The sequence below is a fragment of the Strix uralensis genome, chromosome 2 (assembly GCF_047716275.1).
Source record: "Strix uralensis isolate ZFMK-TIS-50842 chromosome 2, bStrUra1, whole genome shotgun sequence".
In the NCBI taxonomy this organism is placed as follows: domain Eukaryota; kingdom Metazoa; phylum Chordata; class Aves; order Strigiformes; family Strigidae; genus Strix; species Strix uralensis.
This window is the reverse complement of record NC_133973.1, coordinates 30,941,484-30,959,651: the sequence shown is the minus strand read 5'-3', so window position 1 is coordinate 30,959,651 and position 18,168 is coordinate 30,941,484. Positions and strand designations below refer to the sequence as shown.

Sequence of the window (18,168 nt, the reverse complement as noted above, 5' to 3'; positions counted from 1 at the left end):
GGGGCAGCTGGGTGGTGCTGGCTGGGCTGGCGGGCTGTGGGCAGCGTGCCCATGGGAGGCAAGGACCACCACTTTGGGTGGCCTGTCTTAAGCCTGAGTATTTTAGTGCATGTTCAGGTCGTTGCTATTCTGTAAGACTTTGCTGAAGACCTAGCTCACAACAGTCCCATTTTGGTACCACCCCAGCCACTGCATTTTAAGGTTCAGTTGAAACAAAGCTCATTTTAACCCTCATCTTTATAAGGCATGATAAAATACAGCCTGTGTGCCCAACATCTAAATGAACTAGAGAGGATCTTGAAAAAAGATACACTGGGGGTTTTTTTAGGAACTCTTGGGGAAAACTTGTTACTTCTTTGTATATTCTTGATGAATCCCTCCCCTTCAGTAGACCAAGTATACTTGGAAAATTAAATATCTGTAATCGTGCTCCAAGTATGCTCATTGTTCTGTGTTTAGCCCAAGTCGATAAGAAGAAAATTTTGGGCCACAAAACAGTTTGGTTACAGCTTTAAACTCTGTGTTACGCTATTGTGTTCTGGATTTCTATGAAGACCACATTTACAATTCTTAAATCTGCCTGAAGTAAACAATTTCAGTCTTTGCTGCTGTGGGTGGGTAAGCCTAGAGTTTGGTTCAGGCTTGCTTGAGCTGTTCCTGCTTTGGATGGACTGAAACGTTAGATGTGAGATTAAAACTTTTTTTTTTTCCCCTTCTCTTTTCAGGTGCCTGCTGATGGAAATGCTGGGTTGCTGGCAGAGCCTCAAATCGCCATGTTCTGTGGGAAACTCAACATGCACATGAATGTGCAGAATGGAAAGTGGGAATCGGACCCCTCTGGCACCAAGACCTGCATCGGGACGAAGGAAGGGATTCTCCAGTACTGCCAGGAAGTAAGTCCCATCCTCAGAAACATCTATGGTGTTTGTTCTTCTGAAGCCCTAAGGTGCAGGCATGTGCTGGAGAGCTGAGTCTGTAGGGACCTTCCCTTTCTTTTTTTTATCCTCTTCTGCTCCATTGCCTTTTTGCTCTTTTTAAAGAGGCTCTCTTGAGACCCTGTTAAAACAACTTCAAAAACTGGTTGCTGTGGGGGTCACTAGGACCAATTTTGTCCCTCTGTCTTCTGCCCTTGGGGATAATTTTTGTATAGTATGTGCACAATGAGCTTAGTTATAAAGTATTTTGAATAAATCTGAGATGATAGTTTATTATTTAAAATGACCTTGTTCTTTCTGGGCTGATCTTGAAAGCATCAGCTGTAACATGTCTTCTGTCATCCTACCATGATACTGAAATACACTAGGGCAGCCCAGAGTTATTTGTCTCTGCTGCACACTGAACCATTCAGAGTTTCTTAATAGAAAAAGCTTGCCCTACAGATGAAGTCACAACGACTGATTTCATATTTGAGAGCAGAAACTTATTACCCATTCGCTTATGTCCTAAGAACAGATTGTGGATCTAATTTTGTTTTGTCTCCATGCTGTGAAAGCGTGATAACCTCGTACCAGTGTGTGACAATTTGAAAAGAAAATGCGGATTTCATGCTATGAAACAAAAGGGCATGGCTTGAGTCGCTTTAGTACTTATGTTTTTCTATACCATCCCTTGCCTTTCTTTTTTTTTAAAGCAGCGGCTATTGCTTATTGCCACAGCAGTAGCTGTCTTGCTTCCTAAATGTCAAACCAATTCCTGTGAAAATGCTTCTTTTAGAAAGTAAGATAATTCACTCTTCAGATCTTTGCTCTCTTAGAATCTTCATTCCTGTTCTTCTACCCATTGATTGTTCCTTCTGTTTCATTCAGTGTTTTGTTCAGTTTTGTCTGTGTTTGGGCTTTATGGTCTAGAATAGTCATTTTAAGGAAGATACTGTAATGTCTATTAAAATTGATTTTCACCAGTTGCTTTGTCTTTTTACTAGGAGTATTACTTTCTTAAATTCATGATATTTTTGTTTACCACTACCAAAAATACCAAACCTAACCTACCAGTAAGTCATTTCAGATTTCTTCTGTTTTTTCAGTTGTGTCCTTTGATTTATCTAAATGAAGTTGATTTATGCATAAGAAAATGGAAGTAGAGAATCAGTGAATAAAAGTCCACAAGGTAGTGGACTTAAAGGTTACAGAAAGTAATATGTGAGTTTACAGGAAGTAAGAGTAGAAAGTTTGGGGAGTTTTAAGGCATGAGTAGCTCAGTACATTGGCAATTCAGTTACAAATGCTGCAGGTAGGGAGGGATTCCAGAACAAGGACTCAGAGCTCTCAATCTCTGCTGAATGTCCAGTGATTTTGAAATTTTGGGTGGCATTTTTAAAAAAAGAAAAAAAAGAGACCCCTCTTAAAAATAAATGGAAGAGGAAAGCAAAAGCAGTCAGAAGGTAGTAGCAATATACTGTTAGATTACAAAGGGAATAATAAGGAAAAATTCAATTGCATATAAGGAAAAAATTCTTTGCCGTAAGAGTGGCCATGTGGTGGCACAAGCATGAAGGCAGCTGTGGCGTCCCCATCCTTGAAGACTGGGAGAGCTGAACTGGATAAGGGCTTGAGCAACTTGATCTGACTTGGATGTAAGCCCTGGTTTTAGCAGAGGAAGGTCTGGATGACCTCTATAGGTCCCTTTTTAACCTGTTGGGTTTTGGTTTTTTCCGGAATCTGAAATTTTCTCCAGACTGGAGAAACAGAGGAGAGACCTTCTGTTACTTGGGTTTTTAAGGGTAAATATTTAAACATGAGTGTGGTGGTAGCCTTGATTTGCGTGATGACAGTTCATTAGCTTAGTATTAGATGATGATGTCACAATTTTAGAGTGTCTCTTTAGCTACAGTTAAAAGCATAGCTTTAGGGGGTTCTGCCTTGTGATGGGGAAGGTGCTGGCAGGTCTAGTTGCTAAAAATGGGGCACACATCTTGCTGATTTTAGTTAATCTGTGTTATTATGTATGTGTGATTAAACTGTGCTTTCGTTAACTTGAAGTGAGCAGTTCTATTGTGATGTGTTAAAACACCGGAATCTGGGAGGAAAAAAACCCAACCTTTTCCTTGCTGTGCTCACCAGTATGGTTTCTGTTTGTTCATGGGGGACTGCTGATGTCCTGGCTGTCCTGCCCTATCCTTCTCCCCCCACGCACCTGAGCTGCACAGCACAACTGGCTGTAGGACACTGGTGGAGAAGTGCCAAGCTGGTCTCGGGCATAAGAGCAGGTGGCAGCACTGGGGCGCTCTGTCAGCAGCTGGTTTGGGGGTGAGGGTGAATCATGTGTGCTCCTATTTTTTAATGCTGGTAATAAATTCAGAAATAGATAGCAAATATTAGGAAGGTCAGATCTTCTGTCAGCAAGTTAAAACAAAAAAAAACCAACCACGTGGAAGCTAATCCAGCCCAGCAGCATGGGAAGAAGTTCCCAGTTCTATATGACTCTCCCCCGTAGTCCTCCCTGCTTCCCTGTGCCCCTGTGGCTGGGACTGTAGCATGGTGGGCTTGGGCTTTGGCTTTGGCCAGAAAAGGGCACTACTGCTCTACTTCAGTAAGCTTTCCCATGACCTGACAAGAGAAACCAACGAGTTGAGTGAAAGCACCCACTTCTACCAAAGAAGTTAATTTGTAGAGAAGTGCTAGTAAATGTAACTCAAACAAGCTTCTCCTCTTTGGGGAGCCCCTTGTTGCTTGATCCTCCAAATAGGCTTAGTATCCTGTGGGTAAGGGAGGTGGTTTTTCCCCTTGCCTTCTGCGGTTTACCTTGGCTGCGAGACAGTGCTTGCTATCAGGGAATGGGACAAATTTGCATCTTCCCTTTAGCAAGAAGCAATAGACATCAAGGCTGAGATGTGGTACCTCTTGGATTAGAATAGTATGCAAGTAGACATCTCCTTTTTTATTAATTTTGCCAAATATGACCTTTTCCTTCTTTTCTCTTCATGCTGCTTTTTTTCCCAAAAGAAGGCCTGCTGCATCTTGAGGTGCATTCTTTCCTCGGTATAGGCAGAGGCTGAGTGTATATGCTTTGCCAATCAAGCAGACAGGTACTCTTCCTGAATCTATGTTCTTCATGCTCCCTGGCACCATGGCAGGTTCCTTAGTTTTCGGTCTTGCTGTAGCAGCAGCTGTTAGTTGTGCTCTGCTGAGGTACTGGGTTTTTTTTTCCCCAGCTCTGAGCAGAGCCTTGAAATGACAGGGAGCAAGGGAAGGTAAGATTCTCCCCCCCCCCCCCCCCCCCCCCGCACTTCTGATGAGAAATCTGTCCATCCTGGTTTTTGTTGCAGATACCTTGTGTGGCTCTGTGCCAGGCATTGTGATTATGATTGTAATGCAAGAGATGATGCTCTACTGAGGTAAATCCTGTAGAGTTAGCCTGTTCACTCAGTTCCTCCTACACCAGGGAAAGACCAGAAGGGACATACTAAAAGGAGCCAACTAGGCAGAAATTCAATAAGCAAGTACAGTAGAGATCTTGCTCTTTGGCTCCTTGGCTCTAAAATAATACAGAGTTAGTATATTTTATCAGGAAACTCCTCTTTATTGTTAATCCAAAATGATACTCCATGTATTCTCTGGCTTGTTCCTTGAAGGTATCTTTCAAAAAATAAAAAATAGCATCTCCCCTTTTAGTAGAATTTACAAGTAGATGCATACCACTGCCTCCTTGTAAGCTGTTTTAAAAGAGCTTTTCTTGACAGTGCAAGGCCAGATGCCTGAGTGGTGGGCAGAGCACTGGGCTGGATGGTGCATGGTGTACAGGAGGACATATATTTCTCCTGCTGAGCACATGTACTGGGAGCCTCGTACCTTTTCCTTGAGATTGCCATCATTGTCTTTGCTCGTCCACTGCCAGCGTAGGTGGATTTTGAATTCTTGATGCAGGAAGTAGCAGTAGAGGAGCATTGCAGGGGCAAAAAGGGAGGAACGGGAAGTAAGCAGAACCGCCTACATGTTTTGAAGATTTATGTCATCTGTTGTTACTTCGCTTCTTTTGAGTGGGAGCTCAGTGCAGCACAGGAACTGTCTGAATTTATATTTGGACAACACATCACACAACCTAAAGATGACAAAGCTCAGACTGTGCATTACTTATTTGAAAGGAAATGGAAGATACTTCAATGCTGTCTTCTAACTTCCCTGACTTAGTTAAACTCTGCTACTGAAGTCAGAAGAAGTGGCTCTGAAAGCACAGTACATCCATCTCCTCTGCCTTCAAATCTGCACATTCTCCTGTGTTCAGCCTAATCTGGGTGCTTTTTTTTTTTTAATATAGGAAAATCAAGCTTTTTTGGGTGGAATGAGATGCTGGTTAGAGAAGTACAATTTACTAGTGGTTTCTTTTAATGTGAAACTAGCTAGCATGCTGTTGTATTAATTGTACCTGTTACTGAAAAGTAAAATAGCATGGGCCTGATCTGCAAACAGCTGTCAAATGCAAGTGCTGCAGGTGCTTGAACAACGTTGTATTAATGTAAACAGAGTAGTTACACCTGTGTATGTGCCAAAATTGTTAGCATGTTGTGAGTGTACTAGCTGACACTTTAAATCAAGCCATCGGTCAATCTGCAGTACCAGCTGTTTCAGAGAGATGTTGGAAAAACCCTGCCATACATGATTACTGGATAACTAGCCCCCTGGGGAAAGTTTCTTCCTAACAGCCCCTGGTGGGTCGTTAGCTGAGGTCCTAAAACAGGTGGGGACCTGCTGCTCCTGGATTTTGCTTTTTGTTGTTTTGTGGAAGAAATCGAGTGCCCCACCCACACATGTTCAAGCGCTGGGGTGGCACATTACTGTTGAAGGAAGGTGTGTTTCAGAGGCCAGTCAGCTCCTTGTCTTGCTAAACAGTTTTCAGAAAAACGATCTGGAGCCTGCCCTTTGGCAAAGTATGTGTTTTCAGTCACATGAATATGCAGAGTAGGAAGTTAATTTAGGTGTGCTCAGTTCCCTGTTTAAACGGAATGAGTGTTCAGATGGAAGATATTGGTGTATGTTTTATTATATTAGTAATTTTGAACAGCTACTATGTGCTGAATTTTGTCTAGTAATTAGGAATACGTTATATGAGTTCCTTGAAGGACTGAAATTATTTTGCCACCTGTGCTGAACTCAGTGTCCAAAATGAATTGTAAAAACAACACTCACAGCTGGCAAAAAATTCATTTTGTCTAATGCATGTTTTTTCTCCACTCAGTGTAATTTGGAGGTGCTCATTTCCATTTTAAGTATGCATGGAACTGTTTGGGTTTTTTTTTCCCCAAGACCAAACCAGAACTATAGTAAAACTAGTTTCGGTCTGGATATCGCATGCATGGTTGAGTGGATGGAGTGTAAACCCAGGAGCCTGGCGATTTAGCTGCGCCTTGTAGTCAGCAGCTGGCTTGCTGTGCAGTCTTTGGCTAGATGCTTAGAATAACTTTGAGATGTAGAGTGTATATTGATTTTGCAGGTGTTACACTTGGCATCTCTGAAATCGCATCATGACTGCTTGGTTTCTTTTGTAAAGTCATTATATGTGTCCGCTTTCTTTCTAAACGTCATTGAGATCCGTGAATGTCTTGCACTCACTGAATGTGTATTTCTTACAGGAGTCCTCCCCAGAAATAAAAAACTGAATTATAAAGCGTGCTACTATGCTTTAACTGTGTCTTTGTGTTATGTGGAGCAGAAAATAGTAGGGTAAATTCAGATAAGTATTTCATTATTTGTCACTGTTGAGACAGAATGTTGACGTTTCTAATCTCTAATCATAATACTTCCAAAAATTATCATCTTGTAATTTTCTCAAATCTTCTGTGTTTATGACATGTTTCTAGGTAAGTTGCTGGTGAAACCCAAAGCCACTTCTTAGCCAGATCCAGTACAAGCTGGAATGTGCCCATAATAAGGCTTTGGCATTAATTCACCCCACAACCCCCAGCTTCAAAGCAGTCCTCAGGTCCCCTATTTGATAGATGGGCCAAAAGGGCTATCAGACCGCTGCCCCGTCTTCATTTTTACTTGCTTGCTTGGCTCCCTACTGCTACCATGTCCGATATTCAGTGCTTGTTGCCCTGGGGCCCACACCAGGCAGAATCAGGCAAGACTGATGGCAGTGATTCTCTCCCTCTCTAGTCTTTGTCCTTGTTGAGAGGTTCTGAAGATTTGTTAAAGGGTTTGTTGAACTGCCAGGCATGCCAGTGATTTTAAAAAGAATAAAACAATTTGGCATTTTCTTCTGAGAAGAGAATTTGAGACGTGATGAAAATGGTCTTGCTGATTTGATAATGGTTTCTCTCCCATGTTACCTTGCCATTTTCATCCTAATATGAATTGTTGTTTTTATCTAGGCTGCATAATGTTGTCTTTCTAGTTTCTCAAACCAAATAGCCACTGTATTGAAGAAAATGAATTTTAAACCTGTACTACTCTAAATTCAGCAGCCTAAAAAGCCATACATTTTGCTCTGAGGAAAACAGTCCATTTAGGGAAACATCATGGAAAATATACAGATTTTTGGCAGCACAGACTGTCCTTAAAAACAAATGACACTTTCAAGATTAATGTGTGTTGGTATATTCTGAGATGTGCACAGTCGTGCTTAAAAGTTTAGGTGAACGGTATCTTAGCATTCTTTGCATTGATTATTGAGGTCTTTTGTTTTACTTAGCTTTTGGTCCACAGCAAAAGTCAAATTCATTCACTCTCTATGCCAGTGCTTAAATCTCATATGCTTCAATGACGGCTTAGATTTTGGAAATGCAGAGTCTACTACTGATGGTATATTTATCCTGCAGTTAAACCTTAGTATACTCACCATATAACCTCTTGAGAAAGAAGGCTGGGCTTTTTAGCCCTGAGTGTAGTGTACCATTTAAATATATTTCAAATCAAGTGACTAATAAAACTTGGAGCATATGTTGCAAGATAATGCTGCCATTCTTTTGTTGTTAATAAAAAGGTCCCCTCTCATTTTTTTTTCCCTACACAGGCCTTGTTTTACAAGTCTTGAAAATAAATGAAAAACATCAGGCTCTCAGTATGTTACTGCTTTTTCTACCTCCTTTTGAAGTAACATGTTTTTCTTGTGAAAGGAGGGTGCTTCTGCTTTGAGTCAGAGGGAGGAAAAAGAATGAAAATGGATGATGATTGTCTGCATAAATACATATTTAGGTAAATGCATGCTGCAGTGTTTAATGAAGCTGTGATGCTGCATTTTGCCCTAGATTAATTTTGAATTTCACAGATATGATGGACTAGATGAATGGCGCAACTTAATCAGTGGGTTCCACCAGCATAGCATTTGTGTCAGGAATATTATTGTTACTTCTGTCTTCTAAAATACATGAATGCAATGGCCATATGCAGGGTAGTCCTGTTGCCTTTTTTGGTTCATGTTTGAACTAGCAGACAACCATATAGCATGTGATCAAGGTGTCAAAAGACATCTGCTAAACTGGAGATTTAAAAGACAAGAAGAAAATGTTTTAAACTATCATCAGCATGCTGTAGTATGTGCTTGTGGTTTGCTCCTTAAGGTTACAAAAGGACCAGCTAACCACACTTGCACAGAGTCTCTCTGCATGCCTACGGAAGGGAGCGAAGCTTGACTGGCCCAACTCGTGGCCTTACTGAAGCCCAAGGAACTTCTGAGAGGACTGTGTAACATTGGATGTGGTCTGTAGAGGTGTTACCTGTCCTGCACCTGTGATGTTGCATGGAATGTTTCCTGGTGGGGACAACACAGCAGACCTCTACTGCTGCGTTTCACCGTTCTTTTTTCATTCTTAGATACATAGTTATGGTAGTAAGTTGTCTGCTATTTTCTTTACAGATAAATCTGCCAAACATCTTACACTATGTAACTCTGAGGTGGACTGGTAGCAGCTGTTCCTTGAATAAATAATATTGTAAGTCTAAGAGATACTAGGCATAAAGTGTGGTGATTACCTTAAGAAGAATCTATTATAAAGGTACAGCTGTTACATATTGGCTTTTTTGAGGACAAAATGTCCATGCTAATCTACTTTGTTTTCCTCCACCTTTTCAGACCATGCTTGCATGGACACTTCAGTCTGTCGCAGATCTATCCCACTTTTGCTAAAGGTCATCCTGGGTCCTCTAACTCCTGGCAGTTTCCACTGTGATGCAGTTTTTATTCTTAGGGGGGATGTTTTCAGAGGTAGGTCAGTTCCTTGATCCAGCTTCTGTGTTAGCACTGGCTTGTGGAGAGGTGTTAGCAGTAAATGGACAAGAGATGGAATAAGGCAGGAGCCCTGGCGGCATCAGGCTTGTGTCCAGTTAAAGGCACTGAAGCCATGGTGTACCTCTGCAGATGGATGAGTGCAAGTGTGACTCCTTCTTGGGAACGATGCTCATGAGACCTGAGAGGCTACCTGCAGGGTCTGGGTGGTTTCCAGTGTTTTGGGGCTTCAGCTCTTTCTGGTGTTCATCAAGTCCCTCTGAGTGATTGTGTATGTGTGAATAGGTAGTATGTTTTGTGGCGTTCTGTATTTTTGGGGTCATCCACATCCCTTATGGATGACTCTGTAGCTTTCCTGTGCTATATCTTATTGTTTTTTCTCGTGATGGTAATGTTACTCTCTTCTGGGAGTTTTCTTTATTTTTTTCTTTTTTGGGGGGGTGGGAGGAGAGGTTTCTTTTTCTCTTTGTTCTTTTCCCCGTTTCACCCTTGTCCATCTACTTTGAGATACATGGAAATCAGAAAAATTGACTACAGATGTGTTTATTTCACTATAACAGTGCATATGAAGCTTATTAGTAGCAGACAGTGGGCTGATCTGTCTAGATTGGTAGCAGAGAATAGGTTCATGTTCAGAAGTCTGTCTTTGCAAGTAAAAGGGCATCACGCACATATTTTCAGTTGTCAGTTCTGCAGGCAAAAATAAAAAAGGAAAAGACAGTTTCTCTTGCTCTGTAGCTTTGAAGCTGTCAGGAAGGTGATGCTTGCTTGAATTCATAGCAGGGCAATGCCCCAAGATTGGATGGGGGAAATATTTCTTGATTTCTGGGACATTCCATTTTTTCACAAGCAGTTTATTACCACTGCTTTCTAATTCATATGGAAGCATTATCATCTGGTTAGCTTTTATCCAATTAAAATTATTATGTAGTACTGTACTGAGTGTCTACTTTAATCTTCTAAATACTGTATACCTCTGGCTAATAAAAAAAATCCCCCTGATAATATGTTTTTATAGATGTGTGCTTGTTAGAGAAAATTGTTCTAGATGGTTGTGGATTAATTACAATTTATAATCACGGGAGAGGTTTCTGACTATCTGGCCAATTATTGATGACTTTATCCACCTCTTTCCTTTATATATGCATAGCATGGGTTTTTCTAATAGTTTAAATGGAATTTTGGCTTTTTTTTTTACTTGGGTAGGGTGAGATTTTTCACTCAAGGGGTGTTGAAAATTGCTAATGAAAAACTTTGAAAGGATTTTAAATTTTGATATGTTTTTTTTTTCAGCGCTCTTGAGGCATCTGACTTAATGTTGAGACTGAAGACAGAGCATTGGATTTAAAGTTCCTAAGACTATTTCAAATTGTTATGAGGCCTTAGGGAGAATCCTTGCTAGGGAAAGGGAAAGTGTCCTTCTCTTTAGCTAAGACAGGAGCTTCTACTAGAAAGACACTGTAGTGTTTAGAAGATGCATCACAATATCTGTTAAAACATCAACTTTGTATTTTGTGGGTGGCGATAGCTGTTGCATATAGTAATACAAAAAAAGTAAAATTACTTGTACAATAATCCCAATACTGTGTTTAAATTTTTTTCTTCTGTCTGGGTATGAATATTGAAACATAAATACTGTTAATCTGGGTATGAGGAAATATCTGATAGAAAATTTTTTTTCTTGCCAGTATAGTTTCTATAAATATCATTGTAGGTCAGAAAAGCACTGACCACATAGAAATTTAATGATGTGCAAGATGTCCAATTCCAGTTACTTGAAGGAACTGCACAATGTTTCCATAAGAATATAAACCAATGCAATAAAATTTATTTCGTTCTTATCCCAAGTCTTCTTGAAGAACAGTGATAATTAAGCGTTTATAAAATGTCTAATTTCCTCCATTCATTATTCACTTCTTCCACTTGGCCTGGGATGACAGCTCTACCAAAGAGTTGTGGTCAGTAAACAGCTTCTTTGTAAATTCAGCTTCTGAGTTGCACATGGGAAATAATAATTTTTTGAGGCAGTATCAAGATCTTTCAGTATTTTTTTGCTTTTTCTTGTTTGAGCCAATTACAGACTTTAAAAATAAAATGGAAAATTTGATTTTGATGAGTATTTCTTTAAACATCTGTGAAGTGTTGCAGCTAACGTTGCTTTTCCAAGTTCCCACACAGCTTGGCAAGTCTGTACACTCAGTCTAAGAGGAGAAAAAAATCAGAAGGGATCATCCAAGAAGCAGGAATTACATTTATGCTTCTAAACAAGGATCCTAAGGGGATTTGATAGACTGATGTTATTAAAGCTAAACTTGTAATACTGTGTAAGTTGATATGTGTATACTTTTTAGTATTTTAGAGGAGATTGTCAAAGAAACTCTCATTTTGAGCTATTGCTGAGGACACATAGGTGCTAATAGGCCATTACTTGCTGAAGTCTGGAAGAGGCCTTCTGAGATTTTGGTGCTGGTGCAGATCAGAACCACTTGGTTGAGCAGCAGGCTGATGTGTTCCTATCACAATTTCATTCCTCTACACCAGGCATTTCATACAAGAGCACCACTCTGATGTGGAGCAACACAGAGGACCAAGAAGCCTCCCATATTCAGCCAGGTTTGAAATTCCTGAAAGTAGGCAAAAGTGGGGACATTCAGCTTCAGCATCTTGAGCCACTGTAGCTTAAGATCTGTAGCAAGAACAGTCTCTCCTATGAGACTGTTAGATTGTGAGAGCTAATTTCAGTGTCTTACCAAGCAAACAGGAGTGCTGCTACAGAACGGTGTAGCAGAAGTGTTGAGCTTAAGCGGTGCATGCTGTTGCAAAAAGAGTCAGTTTTCTTCCCCTCTTCCTCCTCATTTCTGCTCTGCCAGATTTTAGCATATGTCTCATCTTGTGATGAGGAAATTTAGGGAGCTGAACTGACACAAAGCTAACCCCCACAAACAAACAAAAAAGGATGAGTTTCTTTCTCTGACCCAGCTCACTGAGGGTCGGATGAGCTGGAATGCTAATGTGGGAGAGGTGGAAGGGAAGAGCATGACTTTCCCTTCTTATGACAGCTGACCAGAGGATGGCTTTACTGTGGTGTTTGAGTAGCCTGTGAAGGAAAAGCTTTTTAGATATTTCTGAAGGCACTACATCTTTCTGCCTCTTGATCCCTGTGTGTTTTCAGAAGAACATATGTAGTTAATACCTGAAATTCCCCAGCAAGTTTTCTCTGGTGATAGACAACATGAACAATTTAAATGGGAAAAAAATGGATGTTGTTAGGTCTAGAACACAGATGTCAAATCAAGCCAGTAACAAAGAGCAGGCCACATGTTAATCAGAGATGCAAATGTGGTTCCATGATTTAATTTTGGGCAGCAGTAGGAACATAATTGGAGAGCAAATAGGTTCCAAATACCAGAATCAGTGCAGAAAAGGAGATGAAAGAAGGCAGGTAAAAATAAAGAAATGTGAACAAGGCTGGTATTTTTAGGCAGGATGATGACAGCAGGAAGAACAGAGGAGAATTGACAGATGAATGAAAGACTGAGAAATTTGATATCATGCAATATCCTTGCAGTGGTGATCCCATCTGAAATTTAGTTTTCTTGGGTCATTTGCTGAACTCTTCTTCTACAGGCCTGCCATAAGTATTTTGAGAAAAAGGATGTAGACCTTCCATCTCAAATGTAGAGTCCCAACTGCTGGTGATTTTGCTGTTGCTTTTGCTTCTGTCAGGGTTTTGCAGCTGGAGGTGGAGGGGAAGAGTGGCTGCCCTCAGGAGCACCAGTCTCGCATGCTGTTTTCTAAATTTAGGGTTCTTTGTTGCTGTTGTTTAGCAAACTAAAATCCCGTCTTAAGCATAACGCAGACTTGATATTTGCAAGTTAATGTGATGTATTGATTTATAACATTGTGTAGCCATGTCATAGAATTTCTTGTGGAAGAAGTGCTGGGCTGTCTTACAGAGTGTTAGAGGGTCAAGCCTGGCAGTTGTTACAGCAATAGACTGATGCAAAATGGCTCACACTGTGCTAGGAGTTTGATACAGAGTTACGTGAAGTTGTGCAAATCCTTACATTGCTGTTGCTGCTTAGATTAACTTTGGAGAAGGAACTTCAGTCTAGTTTAGTGTCTTACTTTCATGAGTACTAAAGAAAGCTTCTCTCTGAAACAGTTACCCTGCTAAACAACAGAAAGAGGTAAGCCACAGAGTGCAGTAATAAAGTAGATTACATCATAACATAATCCTGAAGATAAGAGCATTTAAAGCTTTGATCTGCTTTTCTCCTTTCCGAAAGTTTCAACAGAAGCGTAGGTGCTGTTCTGCGAGGTGAGAAGTAATCTCTCTCTCAGGATGAGCCAAGACACTATGGAGTGTTAAAGATTTTTTTTTTTGTTTCTTTCTTCATCTGTTTGAAAATCCTTTCCATCAAGTATTTCTTGATTGGAATGGTCAAACTTTATTTATTTATTTTCACTTTAGTCCAATTCAGTGAACTTAGTTCCTGTTGGAGAAAAGGTGCCAAAGATAATTTTCAATTAAATGTATTGTTTGCAGTCTTACTGCAAGAAGATATATATGATAAATTATCATACTTGCTTTCAATATTAAAGTTCTTTCTGGATTTTAAGGAATTGGCAAATTGGAGGATCATGCAAGAGCAGAAATTATTTGCTTGTGTTACTGGCACCTGAGCTGTGATGACTCCATAATGACTCCAAATATCCCTGTGTATGTAGCTGTTAATACAAGAAATACGTTTTTCTACTAAGCTACTATTGGTGATGCCAGTCTGTTAAATACTTTATTGATGAAGGGCAAGTCAGTTTGATGCCAAAGGTTGAGTGAGTTAGTACTTGTTAAATAGTACTTGAGGTGCCTTTCTTGTTAGTCTTTCCTTGACACCTTTGCTGCACAGAATGTCCTGTTCTTGAGGTGATCTGAGCTTGTTTAGTTGGATACAGCCACAACAATTGCATGTTAGTTGCCTCAAGAAACTGGTTAATTGTGAAATTGTTACATGCAAAGATTCAGTTTTATTACATATATTTTAGTGGGGTTTTTTTACTTTCTTTTAATATCCTGTTGGTCTATTTTAAAATATTTCCTAAGCCTGAACACAAAGGCTAATACTTTACAATGCTCCTTCACTATTCCCAGTGAATGAACATCCTGCCAAGCAAGCAACAGCTTCTCAGGTGATGGTTGGCATCACCAGATCCTTGCTGAAGCCTGGCAGAGGCTGCCTGTAACCTGTGCTGTGTCTGCTCAGCCCGTGTTGTGACCCTCAGTTACCCCATGCTGGCATCTTCCACCAACCCTTCTGGGGAGATGAGCTTCACCCTCACCTTCTCATCCTGTAGCATGACAGTAGACTCCATTAACACTTATTGTCAGTTGGTGTACTCAGCATGTGGTGTCCTCTTCTGGACATTCATAAATTGTTTTCTTAGCTTCAAAATTGGAAATGTTAATCTGCATCATGCTAAAACTTCCTTTTTTTTTTTTTTTTCCTCCTACCAGTAGTAAAAGTAAAGTAACTTATGGTTTTCATATACTGTTTCATCTGTGAAAGATACTTGTATCTGCCTGGTAGGGCTCTGTAAAGGAACCTCCTCTTCATCTGTGCAAACGGCACTGATGTCCAGCATGGGAATAACTGAATGCTCAGGCATTTCCCTCGACTGGCTTCTTTAAAAGAATATTCAACCGGTGTCACATTTGCTGTCCTGATTTTTAATGTTACCGTACCATTCATTGTCCAGCATATTTTAAAAATAACGATCAGCAAGACAGGAAACCAACTTGGGAGTGCCAGCGGTAAGGAATGGCTGAATTTGCAGTCTGAAGCCTAAGTCATGTTAACACAGTAGAGAATTTTCAATGGTTTTTATTTCTTTGGAGATCATGCCTCAGTGAGAATGGGGTACAAGCTTCAACAGAAATGAAATCCTACTGCAAACCTCATTGTTTTTCTCTTCAAGAGCAAAATATTCTACAAGATTGAGGTGTGTGAAGTTCAGAAATGTCTGTAGAGTGGAGTTGGTGCTAAGTTCTTAAAAATGATAGTATTATTTACCTATTCCACCCATGTACTTAGAGGTGGTAGGAACTGTTTTTATACCATATTTAGGGATCACCTTGCTGAGCTAGTGTGGTTCAGATTTCAAGTAAGAGAGCAGTTCACCCAGGGTAGGAGTCAGAGCTTGGCAAGTAGTTCTGTCAGGCTGTCAGCAACCTGTTAACACTGTAACTCATGTTAAGTAGACATAATTTTTTTGTTTCATGTTGAAAGCCTGATTCATGCAGTAGATGGACTGAGAATGTGTGGTGATATTTGCCCTTTCAACCCTGTGACAGTATGTGGTTGAGATGGGCGCTCTTTGCTCTTGGCCTGGGTGTTTGTCTCTTGTGTGAGTGGGTTGGGAGAGCTGGCGAGAGAGGCATGGGCATGTTCCAGCTGCAGTGTTTTGGATTGAAAAGCAGGTGCAGGATTACAGTCCATCTTACTCCGTCCTTTAAAATTTAGGATCAACACATCTCAGAAGATTCATAATCGACTTGGACTTTTTAAGTTTATTCTGACACTGTTTGCTCAGCATGCCTTTGAGCACTTGGAAATGCACATCCTGTTTCTGCTTATTCTGAGAATAAGGTCTTACGTGTATTGGTGTGGAAGTTTTGTTGGATATGGTTGGATTTAATGTTATGCCACAACAGTGTTGTTCTCTAGGGATTAACATCACTGTGGTCAGTTGAGTCACAGGGAGCAATTTGAAGTGCTTCTGGTTTCTCCATTTGGCAACTGTCCTAATCCTTTTGAGATTGTTCTTTTGTAGGAGGAGGAAAAAACCCAAGCCTTTCATTTTTCTGGCTTTCTTTGAGTTGGTGGATTCAGTCTTTCTTTTAGAGAAGTCGGTGTCAGGGTTCCCATTGACTTCAGTGGAGCATGCAGTACAAGGCCTCAAAAAACGATTTGCCATCTGTGTGGGAACAGACTGCAGGAGGAAGAAGGCTGGCAAGAAATTGTTTAGCTTTTTCTGTGGGGGATGGAGTGCTAAGACAGTTTGTTCTTTGGTTTGCATGCTTCTGAGCTGCTTCTGTTAAACCTACAGACACCTATAGACAGCCCAATGACTGGGAACTTCATACACGTCTAGATTTGGTGTTTATATACCTATTTATGAGCAGCTTCTGTCAGAACCTTTCTCCTCCTCATGTCTACAAGGTTCAATAGCTAGCTCTGCAGCAGTGTTCATTACCTGTAAGTTAAAAAAATTACTCAAAAGTTTTGGCCGCTAACCTCTCCTGTGATGTTTGAACAACTTGGAGCCTGTGAGTAGTGGGGCTTGCTGCAAATGCTTAATGGTGGAGCATGGGTCTGAGGGGCTGTGAGCTCCACCTCATGTGTTCTCACTGCTGGAAATCAACCAAGCCAGGTGGGTCTGCTGTGGTAATGCGGCAACAGAGGGGGATTTTCTGCTACATGGGTTTTCACTTTGAAAAAACAGTAATAAGATGCTATGATTTTACTAAAAAAGAGTGCAAACCAAGTGTTACGTGGCTGAATTGCCCTGGGAGACACTGCATGTGTTCTTCTGTTTCAGACCCAGGACTAACTCAGTCTGCCACTACAGGCATTGTGTCTGCATGTGTGTGTGTGTGCAGTCTGGCAGACTTTGAAGTTTGTTGTTGAAAAGGATGGTAGGGCTTCGCTTTAAGGTAACGCACAGATGATGATGTCCACTTCATTTCTTGCTTTGCTTTCAAATAGGCAGTCACCCAAATAGGCAGTCACCCATGGACTTGAGGGCACAGCATCATCTGAAGGATCTTTGGCTGAAAGCCCTTGCTTTCAAGAGGGAAGATGGCTGGGAGGTCCATGTGGGTATTTAACAGGAGGACATCATTCATGGGCTCAGGATGATGGCTTATTTCTCTAGCAGCTACAGTATTTAGTAGAAAACTGAGATTAGTTGGGTTTTCAGTCCAATTATCATCTGGAAATGAAGGTGCCAACCAGTTTACTAAAATAAGCCAGAATTTTTACATCTATCTTGGACAAATTTCCAAGCTTTGTTGCAAAGACCCTCGAAGGTGGCAGTCGCTACAGACCTCTCCATACCCTTCTTCCCCTGCTGTCACACTGGGGATTTGAAATGTCATGAAGCAGAATTAGAAAAACAGTAAGTGCAATTTATGAGTACAAGTGAATTCTAAGTGATCTGGAGAGCCATAATACTTTCAATGGTTATTAAAGATTTCTTAATATCCTATTGGACATTAGCTTTCAGTAATGCTTTGTGAGTGTTACCAAAGACATATGTTCCATATAAAGCACAATTTGCACCACGTTTGTACGAGCTGCTTCCACGGGCATTTCCTTCTTTGTGTGACCTGATGAGGCATCCATTACCTGGCACTTACGCTGCCCTTTACTTGCCCCCTGCCTTTTCCCAACATGGAAATGTGAAGCAAATTTCTGCAGAAGTCTCAGCAATGTTTATAATGCGTAATTTTATTCTTTTTTTACAAAGTTCTCCACTACTTTAGAAAAGAATAGTGAAAATGCATTCAACTTCTTAATATAGTTTCTTTTTTAGAAACTGTTTCCTTGTATTAGTGGTTTGGTTTTGTTTTTCTGTTTTCCCTGACTGAAAAGAAGCTCGTTATTTGGGAGTTCACAAAAGACAGCAGTAATTGAAGGGGGTGGGAGGGAAGGAGGAAAGTAGGAGGGGGGGGAAAAGCGGAAAAAGCAATGATTCTTTGAAAATATCCATTTCAAATCTGAATACATGAAGCAAGTGAAAGTGTTGTGGAAGTTTTCTGGTGTCCTAAAGTGTAGTGTCCAAATTTCTGAAACATTTCCAATAGTTTGTTTCTCATTGAATATTTTTAAGGGGTACAGGGGCCATATCTTTGTACAAACATTTGTATCATAAGGGTTTTTCTACTTTTGAAAATTACTTCAGATTAAAGTATAATACAAGTTTAAAATGAAATCCTGAATATGTCCA

General features: G+C 40.5%; 1 protein-coding gene across 2 annotated transcripts in view; it reads left to right on the top strand.

The window, feature by feature from the left end:
* Nucleotides 1–18,168, top strand: part of APP (amyloid beta precursor protein) — a 228,210-nt gene that overhangs the window by 47,340 nt on the left and 162,702 nt on the right. For both annotated transcript variants that reach the window (XM_074858131.1, XM_074858130.1), the window contains exon 2: nt 726–893. In XM_074858131.1, coding sequence (XP_074714232.1) covers nt 726–893 — 168 coding nt within the window. The remainder of the gene's footprint in view (nt 1–725; nt 894–18,168) is intronic.